This window comes from Drosophila subpulchrella, chromosome 3R (assembly GCF_014743375.2).
Source record: "Drosophila subpulchrella strain 33 F10 #4 breed RU33 chromosome 3R, RU_Dsub_v1.1 Primary Assembly, whole genome shotgun sequence".
Classification (NCBI taxonomy): Eukaryota; Metazoa; Arthropoda; class Insecta; order Diptera; family Drosophilidae; genus Drosophila; species Drosophila subpulchrella.
In genome coordinates, this window is record NC_050609.1 from 4,012,229 (window position 1) to 4,027,461 (window position 15,233).

General features: G+C 37.7%; 1 protein-coding gene across 1 annotated transcript in view; it reads right to left on the bottom strand.

Moving 5' to 3' along the window:
• Positions 1-15,233, bottom strand: part of LOC119547514 (protein timeless homolog) — a 73,695-nt gene that overhangs the window by 36,562 nt on the left and 21,900 nt on the right. The window contains exons 9-11 of the mRNA XM_037854411.1: positions 13,415-13,548; positions 13,192-13,272; positions 7,925-8,025 (exon numbers count right to left, since the gene is read on the bottom strand). Coding sequence (XP_037710339.1) covers positions 7,925-8,025; positions 13,192-13,272; positions 13,415-13,548 — 316 coding nt within the window. The remainder of the gene's footprint in view (positions 1-7,924; positions 8,026-13,191; positions 13,273-13,414; positions 13,549-15,233) is intronic.

Consider the following 15,233-nt stretch of genomic DNA (forward strand, 5'->3'; position numbering starts at 1 on the left):
GGAGTAAAATCACTACGTCATCAGTGGCATTTTTATTTGGTTGAGGGATTAAGTTTACTTATATTTTATATGATGGCAGAAGGGAAGAAGACCTTTATTGCTGAGCATCGAAAGAGAATATCAATTAAGTGAAAGGAGAGAAGACAACGAAAAGCCCTCAGAATTTGAAGAAGGAAGCAGGAGAATCAATAATATTATGTTTTCACGGATTTTTACGGACTTTAAGCGATCCCATATGGAAAACAATTGGCTGCAAATATCGCAGCAAACTTTAATACGAATTAAAAGTCCGGTTATTGTTTTAATAACGAAATAAAATCCGACGGTTACCGTTTAACATAATTAATTTTATTTTTCATATAACGAAAATAAAATTTGAGTGATTATTGTTTGTTCTTTAACAGAAATTATAATTTCTTAAATGAATTAAAACATTAAACACGTTATTCATTACCAAAAATTAAAAAAAAATGTTAACAGCCATATTGAAGAACAGGTTTATCCCGACTATCAGCATATACAAAAGCATCCATGCACATCTTCCAGATCAAGAATGACAACCCATAGTGGAAACAAGATCAAACCAAGCGAGCAGGGCAATAAAAATAAACGTTAAATTAGTGACACATGCTGGACGTAAATGTGAATGAAGCCACGGCTAAATTATGCCAATACACACAGCCCGGAGTCCCAGGAAAATTCCCGGGGGGAAGTCAAATGGTCAGGACCCAACAAAAAGGGGACATTTTTATTTCAAATCCAATTATTTCACATCGAAACTGCAATCAGATGATTGCGTTCAGCAACAGGAAGTGTTCACATGTACACGAATACGTGTGTGGTGTGTGTGTGTAGTGGTAGGTTCGTATGTGTATTGGTGTATTGGACAAACGACGCTGTGAAAATGGCCGACAAAATGAAAGTCAATTGGTTCTTTTTATTTTTTTTTTGTTTTACCTTCTGTTTTCATCTTTTTGTTCTCTTGCCCTTTTGTGGCGTTTTTGTTTCTTTCGATATATAAATGTCGTTAGCAGTGGGAAAAGTGGGGAAAACCCGGGGAAAACCCGGGGAAAAATGGGAGAAACTGTCGCCACATTGGGGAACTCGGCGCACATGTCAAGAAATTGTTATGCGCCCTTGGACATTTATTCGTATGGGCGGGAATTAAATATTCAATATTGCATCGGGACAAACACCCGGCATTCAATATCGTCAAAATTCCTTCATTTGATCGAGGGGGGTGTCGTGGAAATGCGTGCCCAATAAAAAGGTTAATGGTAAAATAATAAAAACATAACGAAATTTGTGACATGCGGCGACACTTTGATGAGGAAATGCCATTTTGTATCAATTTTTTTGCCCCACATTTTGATGGGTGCAAAGGTGAGAGAGTGAGCCAGTGGCAATGGCATATTTTGCCCAGTTGCTTGGCAATCCACTTTTTTCGATTCCCATGCTGGCTCATAAGTGCCCTGTCAGCAGTTAATGCAGTTGGCATTTGACTGATGGCAAAGCCATCCACAAAGTCTAGGCCAGAAGGACATTATCTCTGATTAACCCAAATAAGCACTGAGCGGTGGGGAAAACCAGAGGTGGAGCTCTGAAAGTACTTTCTGTCCACACAGAAAAATCAGGACTTTTTTAATTGTCAGCTTAACTTTTACATGGCATGTTTACCTACAATTAAATTAAACTAATTGATTACCAATTACATTTATTTCAATTTAATGAGAATTTATTAAATTATTGGGCGGGAAAGTTCGCAATTTTATGTAAATATCTTGTTTGCTTTAATTAAACAAAAATAAGCTATAATAAATAAACAAATAATTATATACTTTTAGATCATCATTTGCTATAATTATTTCTATATTTTCTTCAGTGCAAGACCACTTAAAAACGATCTGCCTTTTTCCCCTAATGAGTTTGAGAAGATGAAGAGAAAGTGGGAAAAATGAAAGCAGCAAAGTGCAGGGCAATGGAATAATTGCCCGGGCAGCCATTGAACTGTTAATTTTTATGCAATTTACTGCAGCGGCTGCCCAAAACTGAAATGAAAAATGTTTGACTCTGTTTAAGAGACTGTATATGTGCATTTTTTCCCCATACAGCTATATATAAAGGAGCACAGCTGGGGGAAAACTTTATCTAATTGATTTTGGGAGCAGTGCAGCCAAATGGTGCTCCATTAGCGTCACTCATGCCGAAAGAGAAAAAAAACGGAAGCCAAACTAAATATTTTTTTCTTTCGCTTTTTATATAAATATGCAAAAAAAAAAAATGTGCGGGTTCTTGATGTGCTTTGGGACCCAAAAAATACACACAGATAGCCGTACACCGAGGGGGTGGCACACTGGCAACTTTAAATTGCATTCATTTTTAATGCAGCGCCGCCAAAAAGCATGGCCACATTACGTATACGCAACGTAGTATGCTCCGGGGACACATTGCTTAATTCCAGCCACCGCCCAGGCCATCATCCGCCCAAGTGCGTGCCAGGAGCAGGGAATCGGGAACGAGGAGCAGCAGTCCTGTGGGTGTCCCATCCATGTGTGACACTCCCAGGACATCCAGCATACACCGCCACACACCCTCAAATGTCGAATGTAAAAAAGGCGAGTTCGCATTATACAATAAACCGCGAGTTTTTATACGCTTGCAGCGAGTATTTTCAACCTTGCTGAAAGTTCACAATCCTATTAATATAATTGGGAAAAAATTGAGATTCAATCTTTAACCAAATATTTATGGATTCTTGTACACCAGCTTAACATATTCTGATACATTTTTTATTTTCTTTAATAAAGTAACTATACCTCTTAGAAACGATATCTACTTAATCTCTTCATCATCACATAAAATAGCAACCAAATATTTATTATAAAGTTGAAAAGTAATTTTGTTCCCGAACAAGAAATAAGACAATTTTTTTTTTCTAGCTATAGCAAAGGTAAGCGATTTTAGTAAACACTTTTGTGGAATACGGAAACGCATTTATTTTTTATTCATACATATTTTAAACTGCCATTTTCAATTATCAATACAATTTTAGAATTTTGTGGCTAGGACTTGAGATTTAGGAAAGACAACATAAAATCCACATGTGTCAGGGTTTGATAAGGGTATTCCAATAAACCCACGTGTTTCTGGAGAATCAAGTGTGTTGGCTGGGACGGTAACGATTTCATTTCATGGTTTTGCACTCGTTATGACTTTTGCCTCACGCTTTACCTCTTTCTATTCCCAGTCCCCTTTATTTCCCTGTATTTTCCTGAACTCCCCTATCGGGTCTCTCCGCTTTGCTTGGTTTTTATTGTCGCCCAGTTGCGAAATAGTGTCCCCAAAGTATGCAACGTTTTATGTTTACTAGAGGTAAAATTCCGCTCTCGAGTTTTTCCGTTTATTTTTATTTTTTTCAAGCAGCATTGTAAAGTCTCTGAGCCCGCCAACAAACTTTTTTTTGTTTTTCAATTTAAAGTTACATTTTCGGTTACCTTTTCGCATTACATATTTTGAATGTCATTGCCGCCAACTGTGGCCGGCAGTGCGAGGCCCCAAAATCCCAGGAGAAAAGTGAGAGCCCAGGTGTGGTTTGTGTGTGTTTATTTATGAATAGTAGAAAAAAACAGCGAGACAAATGGACAAATGAAAAAACACAGGCTAAACGAACATGGGCCATGGAAATTCAGGTAAATTTAATCTCGTTCTATCCAGCGCCAAATTTGGTAGTCCATCGAAACTTAAAACCTTTTCATGAAACTTGTTATTTAAGTTTTTAATTGATATTATAAAGCAAATTTTACATATCAAATCACTTCGTTAAAGACATTTTGGACCTATCGAATGAAAATATACTTCACAAAATAAATAAAATACGTGAAGCTAGCTTTTCTTAAGGCATTATTGAATTATTTGTAGAATTGAAAAACTGAAAATGCATTCTGTACGAGGAAAGGCCAACACAAGCGATGACTAAACTAATCAAGGTAAACGAATAGGATGTCTCTTCAGCAGAAAATAACCACCCAATAAAAATGGCCAGCAGAAAGGCAAATCAGTGTCGAGAAGAGTCACCTAATTGAGTAAGTGTCATCACCGGACCATCCGCCTCCAGATCCGGAACTCCGAGTTTCCTATATATACCATGTGTGTGCTGATGGGTGTTGTGGTTGACGTCTGGTATCGCACTCTTTGTGCCAGTGGATTTGGAAAACGGGGACAGCAGACACGACACGTCAGCTTGCAAATATACAGCTGAAAGAGGCGGACAGGATTCTTACACCAAGAAAAAATATATTTAAATATGTAGAGGTTCAAAAGTATTAAAATTCCGATCTTAACTTGTTGAAAATACTAACAACTAATAGTCAGCGGAGTGGAGACATCACATCCGGTTGATATCAAATCATGAATATCATTAATAAATATGAATATTTGATATTTAATAGATTGAAGTAAAGTGTCTAGTTAAGGGTAAGTAAAAACCAAAGCTACTATAATACTTTGATATTGATTAAATGTCTTGATTTTTCTCAGTGTGCAGTTCCGATGTGGCCAAATGACTCTGTTCTTGCTATGTGCTGTTGTGGATATTTTATTTCATTTTATTGTATTTTATTCCTTTCCCGGCTCGTATTTTTTTGCGCACTTTCTGTTGTTCTTGGACGAGCTTTGTTGTGTGCTTTTGTTTTTATTTGTGTTCATAACATAAACTTTGTATTTTTATGCGGGACAAAGTGCGGGGATCAGGGGACTGGGGACAGGACACGGGATTCACAGGACTTGGGACCAAAACAAGGACAACTGGAGAGACCAACTTGTTTGCGCTGGGAAATCAGTTAAGGACTTGGCGCACAGACTTGGCAGGACTTGAAATAATACACATATACACAAATATATTCACTGTCCCCGTTAGCGCTTGGCACTTTTTTTGTTGTTGTTCTTGTTTTAACACTTGAGTGGATTTTTGTGTTATTTTTGTACGAGTCCTGGGCGTTGATTTGGCTTGCCGGGGAGGTCCGGAAGCGGCGGGACAAAGGACTCCTCATTTATTATGCGCGCCACAAATCGAAATCAACGAAGCAACTTGATTAAGATTTAACTAAGCAAACAGACTCGCATGCAGCATTCTCACACCTCGCATGCGATGTTCTCTTTTTCCTACGGAATTAAGTTTGCATTTCAATTTGAAATTGAAACAAGGACTGCATATGTTTGCCAGGGGTACGAGTGCACAGACAAGTGTTATAAATTATGCAAAGTGTCAATGCACTTGCTGTTTGTCTTGCCCATTGGTCGGGGCTTTTACACAAAGCCAATTTAATATGAAGTGTAATAATTAAATGGGAAGGATACACTTCGATTAAACTCAATTATACCCAGTTGGATGGCTAAATAAATAATTGATATTGTAAATGAGTGACAATACTTGATGCGAGGCTTGAATTTAAAAGCAGTCTAAGTAAAGATTAGTAAAGAAGTTCTACAGAAATACAATATGAAATATTTTTTCCGAATTAAACTTTGTATTTATCAACGTTTTTTCAAACATTTTATCTCATTTTGTTTAAATTGAATAAAGTTACTTTAACTTAGAGAGCTTATTGTTTAATATTACGTCAATTTTCTCAAGGTAAGTATGATTACGAAATTGCTTAGTATTGTGTTACCTTTAATTTGGATTCTTTTCATATCATAACTGATATACACAGTACTTCAAAGGGTAAGTGACGTAAAAAATATTAATTAAAGCCAAACCACAGGCAGGGAGCATACTACATGAAGTTTGCGGTTGCCAGTAATTAATAAAATGTTCGAGGGCAAAAAACAAGGGGTCCGAACACCCACAGTCCTATTCAATGGCCACTTTGGGGACTGATTCGGTTTTTATGGCCGGGGCATTAGCATGAGCATTTTATATAAATTTGTGGCTGTGGGGGGACACAATTTTTTCGATGCCTTTTGGTAAAATGCATATTGTTGCAGCCGGGAAAACTGTCAACTGAACATCAATCTATTGACGGCCGGAGGGCATTAAGCTGCCCATCAAATCCCATGGTCGCTATTAGAAAGGGTCACGCTTTTGTTCGGGAGCTTAACGAGCTCAACCCCATCGATGGGTTTGTTAAAAAAGAAAAACCGATGACGCAGACATAAAAGAGGGTTTCAAATGCTTTAAGCGCTGCGCTTGCGACTGGATTCGACTCTTTCATGTGGACTGATGGCCGGGTGGACGGACTGGCGGACGGATTGCAGGCGCTCCAAGGCACAGACACAGTCGAAACAGTAAAAGGATGCGCACCTCGCCCACGCAGTCCTTTGCCACGCCCACTGGTACACCCAAAAAGGGGCATTGTCCGGCCATTGTTCAAATTATTTGTAAGGGAACACGGGGATGCTACTTTAAATTGAAATTTAATTAAATTTACCACACAAAGGGAATGCTTAAGCATACATAGTGTATGCAGCGGTGTTTAAATGAATAATCAAAATAGTGTTTGTGAATTAATATAAATTATTCAACTAAAGTTGTAGTATAATAAACGTTATGCAGTATAACTACCAACACTTAACATGTAAAATAGGGCAATGTATTTTATTTTGCATGAAAAAGTTCTCAATGCTTTAAAGAATAAACTTTTTAAAATAAGTAGTTCACTCGTAACTCTTTGTTCAAATACCAAACCTGATATATAAGTAACACAAAAACTCATGAGATAAGTTTGCTTCCTCGGCAGAGGAAATCATAAATTTTCGCACACAAAAATCTCGATTAACTGCATGGCAAAAGTTGAAAACTTTTCCGTTGGCAGCGACATCTTTGGTGTCCTTGTATTGTATAAATTTCATTAAAAGACAAAAAAGTGTGAGCCATGGATGCGTTTTAAAGCGCTTGTCAAAAACTTATCCGTGCAACCGCAGCTTTCAAATTCTGCAAAGCGAAATGCAAAGAAACGGAAAAGTGCATCGTAGCGATAAGATACATAACATATATGTATAGAACCAAAGATGCAACTTATCAAATACATTGCACATAATGCCTGTCATACCCCTAATGCCATTAGAAATGTCTAAACAAAATCGCGTGGCTTTGCCTTTCAGGTGCTCTAAGGTTGAATTGAAAAGTCATGTCAAAAATAAACAAAATATTCTGGTAGACAGCAGCGAATTGTCAACGCTTCGCTGACTTTCAAATTGAACGAATCCAAACAACAGGAATTTCACAAACCAATGCACTTGGCAGGATGGGTAAACAAAAATAAAAAATAAAACAATTACGCGTTTAATATATTTTCATTTAGTCCGGCAAGGCTAAGGGCTGCCAGAAAACAACGCAGAAAATATATATAGATATATAGGGATAGGGGACCAGGGAGTGGCAATACTCGTCCTTTGCTGCCTCATTTTTTACTTTTAATGAAGCGCAAGAATTTCTGTTGGATAATTTGTTAAGCGAACTTCGGTGGCCCGAAGGACGAGGCTGCTTGGCCAGAAGGCAAAAAGCCAAACGGGGCCTGCAAAAACTTAGACAATGCAACAAGGATATTCAGACATACATACAGAACTGAAAGTTGCGCTATAATTTGGCTTATTTCAGCTACCAAATTTATAGAGTGGAGATGCAAAATGCTGCACCGGAAGTGGCCCCAACTGTCCAGGACTGCGAGATGCTGGAGCCAGGACGAAGGACGAAGGACGAGGGAACAGACAGCGCAAGATAAATGACACGCAAAAGCCAAGTGGCAGATTTTCATTTTTAATTAAAACAACGGTCAGGCAGAGCTTTTGCCAACACGCTTCTCCATAATGCATAGTAATAAACAATAATTAAAATGCCCGACCAATGGGTGGAGTTGTCCTGTTTTTCACCGCACTTTACTATATTTTCACTCTCTCCCTGCCAGTTGGTTTTTTTTTCACTCACCTGTTGTAATGTTGTACATGAAAATCTCACGCAGGAGCAGCAGCTCGTCTTCCGGTGCAGCGGAAATTGCACCGAACACTTCGTTCTCAGGCCAAACTTCCCTGTGGAATACAAAATCAGGGGAAGCGTTAGAACAAAAGCAGAAAAATGTATTCCATTAAAGTTAAAGCTGGGATGTGGAGAGGAAATTGAATTACCAACCAGGATATGTCCTTACCATAACTAATAAATGTGTTTAAAATAAAAAACATCAGTGTATGTAATGTGTTATAAAATATTTTCTTAAATTTGTACATAAATTGATTTTACTTTATGTTTTCCTATTTCCTAATAATTCGAATATTTATTGCCTTTACTGAAACTGTTATTTTCACCCCAAAATTAGACAAATGTTTTCCCAATTTTACCCTTTTCATTACAAAAAATATTTGTGAATCAAGAATAAAAATGCCAGCCATCAATTTTTCCCTTAAATGATATCCATTATTTCTAATGGAATACAGAAGCAACAAGGTTTTGATTACATGGAATTATGGGCCTAGCAATTCATTCGCTTTGTTTTCGCTTTTCTCTTTGATTAGCAGTAGTTCAGTTATTTGATTTATTGAGCCGGCCAATAATGAAACACATAAACCATCATGTAAATGCAAAATTTCCATTTTATTCTCCATTGAAAACCAAAGCAAACTGGCAGACAAAAGCTAATACTTGCATAGCTGCCAGCTTAATAAAATCGTTTGATTTAGACGGAGAACATTCCCCAATTTCAACAGGAATAACTCTTCTCATAGGCCCATAGAAAACGTTATTATTATCATCTATGTATATCAGAGCGTCAAAAAAAATATCGGAAATAACATCAAGCTGCAAAAATCGGTTCGCTTTTAGCCCTGGCAAACTGAAATTGATGCGTTTAAAATTGCATCAGGATGCAACGCCCGTTCTTCTTGGCCAACATTTCACATGTTGTGTGTGTCCTGCTTTCTTTCTTTCCCTTTTGGGAGCCTCCCACACAATATAATCCCCAGCGCTCTGATGATGCAACGTTGCAGGCTTTTCGCAACGTTGCCGCTGTTAATTTAATATTTGAAAGCAGCTTAATATGCAACGCACAGCAAAAACGTAACGAGAAAGAGATGGAACAAATAACGGGGAGGGGAATCGGGAAAGTGTGGATGGATACGATACACTACTGTAGAGAAACAATTTTTGGATTCTAAAATAAAAAGACGGTACATTTAAGTAATCAGATTTTTTCCAATTATTACATTTGACTAAAAAATATATACCTAATATGGATATAATAAAAGTATTCTATAAAAAACAAACCATATTAAATCAATACAACTGACTTTTTAAAGAAATACATTTTTTGAAAATAATAGAACGTGTTGTTTTAGGTACATTAAGGGATGAATGCAATAACGGCCAGTGAAACAGTGCCCATTTGTGTAATCTTGTATTATAAAATTATAGTCCGAGTTGGCGTTATTGCACTCTCCCCATTTTAAAATTGTAATATAAAAAAAAAGGTTGGAATCGGTTAAGGTATAGATTTTACACGACTGTCTATTAAAAAAGTTAATATATGTTCTTCAAAAATGTAGAGCTTCTAGGTGTTAATCCAAAAAATTGTTAAAATAGCTTGTTGATGTTTATAATTATTAACGACATTTTTAAACACGATTTTATATAATTAAATATTTCGAAACACTGATTTCTCTTGAGTTCCATGTTCCAAAAGCTCAAACATTTGTGTTGCAGTGTTTGTAAAACGGCCTTGCCCGCGGTGCCAGTTCAAAGCGCGATGTTCTTGGCCATATCAGTGGCAGTCAGGCAGGCAGGACGGCAGGAAGGAATATGGAGTAAGTCCCTCTAAGCGACATATTTATGCTTATTTGTGGCCATGCTAGTAGGCGATAGTGCAACTTATGTTTCCCGCTGTCGCCCAGCCAATAAATTGACTGACATGGCCATGGCCACGCCCCCGGCCCATTGTGTCCTGCATACGCTATGTGCCCCCATTGTAATCCTGGGGGTCTCATTTTCGGAGCTCGTTAGTTGCCACCAGCAGGATGCAACACAGCATCATCCTCGGTGGAGTGGACTGAATTTTTCGGTTAGCGTCAACATTTGCCCGGTCTCATTTAAAAGTTATGCGACATATTTTGCGTACAACTTTTACAGCGATGCGGCGTGGCGATAATTAGCGGTTTTTAGTATGCCACTATACTGGTCACGAGGCGAATATTGGTTAATTATGGACCATAAAAAATCTATGAAAAACCAATGGGGGCTGGCGGTTTGGGGCTTTTGGCTTTTTCAGTTCGATAATATTCAATATTGTTGCGCGCAGCAGATAAACTATTTATTGCAATGGAAAATATAGAGTAGGCTGGATTCGCTGGAGCATGGCAAAACATTTTTAATCACATTGAATGAAACAGGATTAATTATGAATCGATATGCTGACCAATGCTGGATTATGTGAGCTAAAATTCCAGGTGTTTTCGCCCCAGAAAATCTGTGATTAAATTTATAATAAACCATAATGAAATGTTTGGAAATTTTACGCGCTTCTCACAGAGACCAAATTTAAATTTGGATATTAACAGAGAAAAATGTCCTCTGGCAAACAATTAAAAATAGATGGCATAGCAATTGCATTAAGGTGCTTAAAATTCAAATTATATGCAAAGCTGTTCAAGCAAAGCAATTTTAATTTTCCAGAGTACGTTTTTTAGTAGAGGCTATATAAGGAAACCTGAGGGGCACAGAGTTAGTTTTGTATGATTTCTAAAACTTGGAATAGTTTACTTACAGCTCCAATGAAGGTTTGTTGAATTGGGAAAACGCGACTTAAAAGCTGAAAATGCTAAATATTTCCAGTCAACAAAATCAACAAGAGATGTGCAAAGACGAAATAAAAGGCGAAAGCCGTTGCTATGCTAAATAAGCGCATCAGCAGACGCTTAAATAAGCTTAGTTAAAAGGCGGCCAAACTGGGCGGGGCTGAGTGAGGAGCTGAAAGTTGCAGCCAAAGTGAAGTTTGAATAAACATTTTGCGCATTTACTTCACTTAAAAGTTTGTTTTTTCCAAGCACATATTTCTGGGCACCCATTAAGCCAACGTCGGAGAAAGCAAAAGCAAAAGCAAAAGCCAAAGCAGCAGCTGCAGTAGGAAAAACCAGCAAACGCTACCAATTTTATTTTCTCCCTTTCGCTCAACTTAAATGAAAAATCCCTAATAGTGTGACTTGGCAAGTATTTAAAAATTCTGGACACACTCACAACCGTGCAGCACATCATCCTCAATGCACTTACATGCCAGGCCAGACGCAAATTCACGGATGTGAATGTGTGTTGTGCCCACAAGCTCCAGTTTATTTTCAATATTTTGCTCAGCCAAAAATGCTCTCATTGCCGGCAGATAGGAAGTAAAACACAGGCATGTTAAGTAGATTATATACCCTGAACATGGGAAAGTTATTTATAGATATTAGATTTAAAGTTCAACACACTTTATTCCCTGATAGTTCAAGAAATTAAATAGAATAGCCATTAAATGGCATGCATTTTATATGCTATTAAAACTGAAATAGCAAACAAGTTTACGCTAAATAAAACACCCAATGATTTGCTTTCAATTCCTAATAAATAAAAAACAATCGTAAAAAATATTAAAATCACAATAGGTATAGCCTACAATAAACAATTGAAAATGAAAAATTCTAACTTGATAATAAATAAATAATAGGGGCTTTTCTATCGTTTTTAAAAACGACACTTAAATACAAATTTTATAAAATCTAGATTAGAAAATTTAATAATCCAGCATTGTCTTAAAATAATAACTATTAGTGAGATTTTTTGTAAAAGGAAAAAATTATTGGGACTCTTCTTCAGGGTATTCAAAATAAAGCGAGTGTAACCTCAGGACAAAAAGTGCTAGGCAACGGGGCACAAAAAAGTTCCAGACAATGGCCAGACAAAGGAGTAGGTCCCGGGGGCGTGGTCGTGGGCGTAGGCGGTGGGTGCAAGCTTCGGGACTGCTCTATATGCATATCGCATTTTAATTTATTAGCACAAAAAGCGTCTAGACCTTTTTAAGCTACCACTGCAGCAGCAGCAGCAGCAGTCGAGTGTCAAGCAAAAATTGTATTCATTTTAATGCAACAATTTTCGTTGGCAACAATTAAAATATACATAAATTTCGAGGAAGCATGTACATAAAGGAGATGGCTTCTCACTGGCAAAAACTTTCCTCTTTCACTCGAATATATCCAATCAATTTTGCAGAGAAAGAGAAAAGGAGCCTCCAGCATGGCACAGTCTCCTATTTGCCGATGCCATCGATTGGATTCCTTTGAGACGAGTCTGCCAACCAGAACCAGAACCAGAACCAGAACTAACAGGCAGCAGGTGGAAAATTTTAATGAGGTTGTAATTAAATGACTTGGAAATATTTAAGCCACGTTTTCGATTGCTGCGGCCCAACCAGGCAGCCTTTGACACCCGGCGACATCTGCCGATGTTTCTGTGTGTTTCTGTTTGTGCGGGTGGTGTCGGCCTTATTTAAATGTTGACGCGCAAAAGATAAATTATTTTCACGCAATTTTCCCGAGCAAACAATAAACATTTCTTGAGCGCATCTTCAATGGGCTTTACATAATTGAGCGGGCAATTAAATTGAAAGGCACATCCACTGGAGCGCTGGGATGGAGCTCCTCTGACCCGGTTGCGCCACCATCTCGCCATCTCGCACCTGGCCGACTCTGTGGTTTGTTGACTGAAAAATTGCAGGCTGCTGGGACAAAAACCCAGGCTCCGAGAAATTGTCGTTCTGAAATGCAGGGGGCTTTCAAAAATAAAGAAGGAGAGCAAGGAGAAGGAATTCCGGGCACTGCCATTATCTGTAGTTACCGGGTTGCCAGCGTGCTCTGCCTTAACAATAAATAAAAACTATTTAATTTGAGGGCAGCAACGAGCAGCAAAGGGCTTCGTGCCGGAGAGAAAAAATATGAAAAATAAACAGGAAGAAAATAAAATTCGATAAAACCCAGGGAAGTCGCATAAAAGAACGCCAGACCAAGCGGATTTTTTCCCGCTTTGACTAGAGTTAATTTATTATGCGAATTGCTTTCGTACCTTTCGTACCGTTTCGCAGTCAATGTCAAGTTATTAAAAAGTGGGGTTTTTAAGGGGATTACGTCTGCAGCCCTAACAACAGAGTTCAGGGACCAGCGAATGGCATTTAAAGAACTCACCTGGCCGCGCGAAGAAGGGCGATGGCCTGGTCCACTTTCTCGGAACGCAGCAGTTTATTTATGCGAATCATGCAATCCTCGCTGAAAGTAGGAAAAGACCAAGAAACATAATAAGAACACGTTGTTCAATTGGAAATCGAACTGGCTGCGCGTTAATAATGGGTTGTTCAGGAAGGTAAAAGAAAAATATAACAACAAATGGGAGCTACTGCAACTCACTCACCGCTGGTCATCGATGGATTTCTCGGATGCGGCATCAAAGGGCATCGGCTGCTCATCCTCCGGCATTTCCAGTTCTGTGGACAGCAGGCTGCACACTTCCGTTGCCAGCTCGGCCCATTTGCTCGACAATTCTTCCTGCAATTATGCAATAATAAATTATTTATGATTCGCCATTGTTTGCAATTGGATGATAATCACAGAGGGAAATTAGTTGTTCCGTAAATATGAAACAGCAGAATTAATTATACCATAGCCAGTGGTAATTATAACCAAATATCTAATAATACTTGTCAGCCATTTGCAGGTGACAGATAAAACAAATAAAAAAGGAATAATTATAAATGTTTTCCGTTGGAGATAAAACCTCATAATTGGAATTCGATTTTATAAAATAACTAAGGGGTAGTTGGAATTCATTTGAAAGTTTACAAAGCATTGTCATCGTTTTTGGAAACAAAAAAAAATTAAAAGGAGTCTGGGATACAATGGATACCCCTTATCACATGTTCCTCAAACAGAACAGTATATGTTTTATTTTCTATCAAATTGTATTTGAATTTGCCTTTTATTATATCAACATCTGATGAGTGTTATCAGGTATGAATGTTAAATTTGCTGATTACACCATTGAATGCAAAAAAGGGATGCATTATTGTTTTTGCCTTTTTTGCCTTGTGCGAACTTTTAACAATGCATATTAATTGAACATCAATGCCGGCATCCTTCTAAATACAAGGACATTAAAGCAAAGTAATTTTATTTCATTAAATTTCAACATCATTGGAAAAAAAATTTAAAACGGATTAAAAAATTCATTGTAAAATAAGTTGGAATAATAAAACACACGCTTTAAAATAAATGTAAATATTTGAAAGATTGCAACTAGTTTAATAATAAATGTTTCCCAATCATGTTCATTAAATCATACTGAAGGTATCTTAAAATCAGGCGCCTCATCAGATATTTTTTGCATTTATTTTATTTGATGTTTGCTTATTGTACACGTTACACAATTCCATCCTTTTTGTTTATCGCACATTTAACTTTTTGCTGAAAGGGGTAACATGCAAATATTTGTGAACGTGTGGCGTTTGTCATGTTTTTCGCTCGGCGGCAAGGACAAATATTTATAAATTAATTCTTGAAAAATTGATGCGTTGAAGGCGTGTGCGTGGGCCAAAAACAATAGCACGGCTACACGACCGCAATATACAAATAAATATGTCACAAATTAACACAATTGAAGGCTGCAGCAAAAAGTAAAATTAATCTTGTTCGTGTCAGGCCTCGCAACCCTGAAAAAATTTCCATGTCCTCGCCGGACGACCACCTCCGGGCCACAAGGGCTAAATCGTAGGCCACAAAAATGCTCTGAAAATGCCCAGCCATCGCAGGTTGCAGTTGCAAACAGTCGTGGAAAACTCCAGACCCCAGTGGCTACTGCCCGGAAATCACGCTCAGCGGTGCGTCCTTTTCCCAGCGCGACAAAGTGTGCAAAAACAAAAGATGGTTAGGAGTACAAAAGGTTCTAGGAACTCTGAAAAATAAACGGCTTTAAAATACTCTAACAAGCTTTTGAGAATTTTTTGATTTATTAAGAGAAAAAAATATTCAAAAAATGTTGTCCCTTTGAGGTTACATTATTTTTTATAAGGTTAACATCAATGACTTTTTAATTTATAAATTGTTTTAATTAGGTTTTAAATGCTAATAGCATTAATTGTACTACCTTTATCTAACTGTATTGCGGTAAAATAAAACCCAACAAGTATTAAACGCAGAGCTGGGCTTTTTGAAAAGGTTCAAAGGGGCGGAAAAAC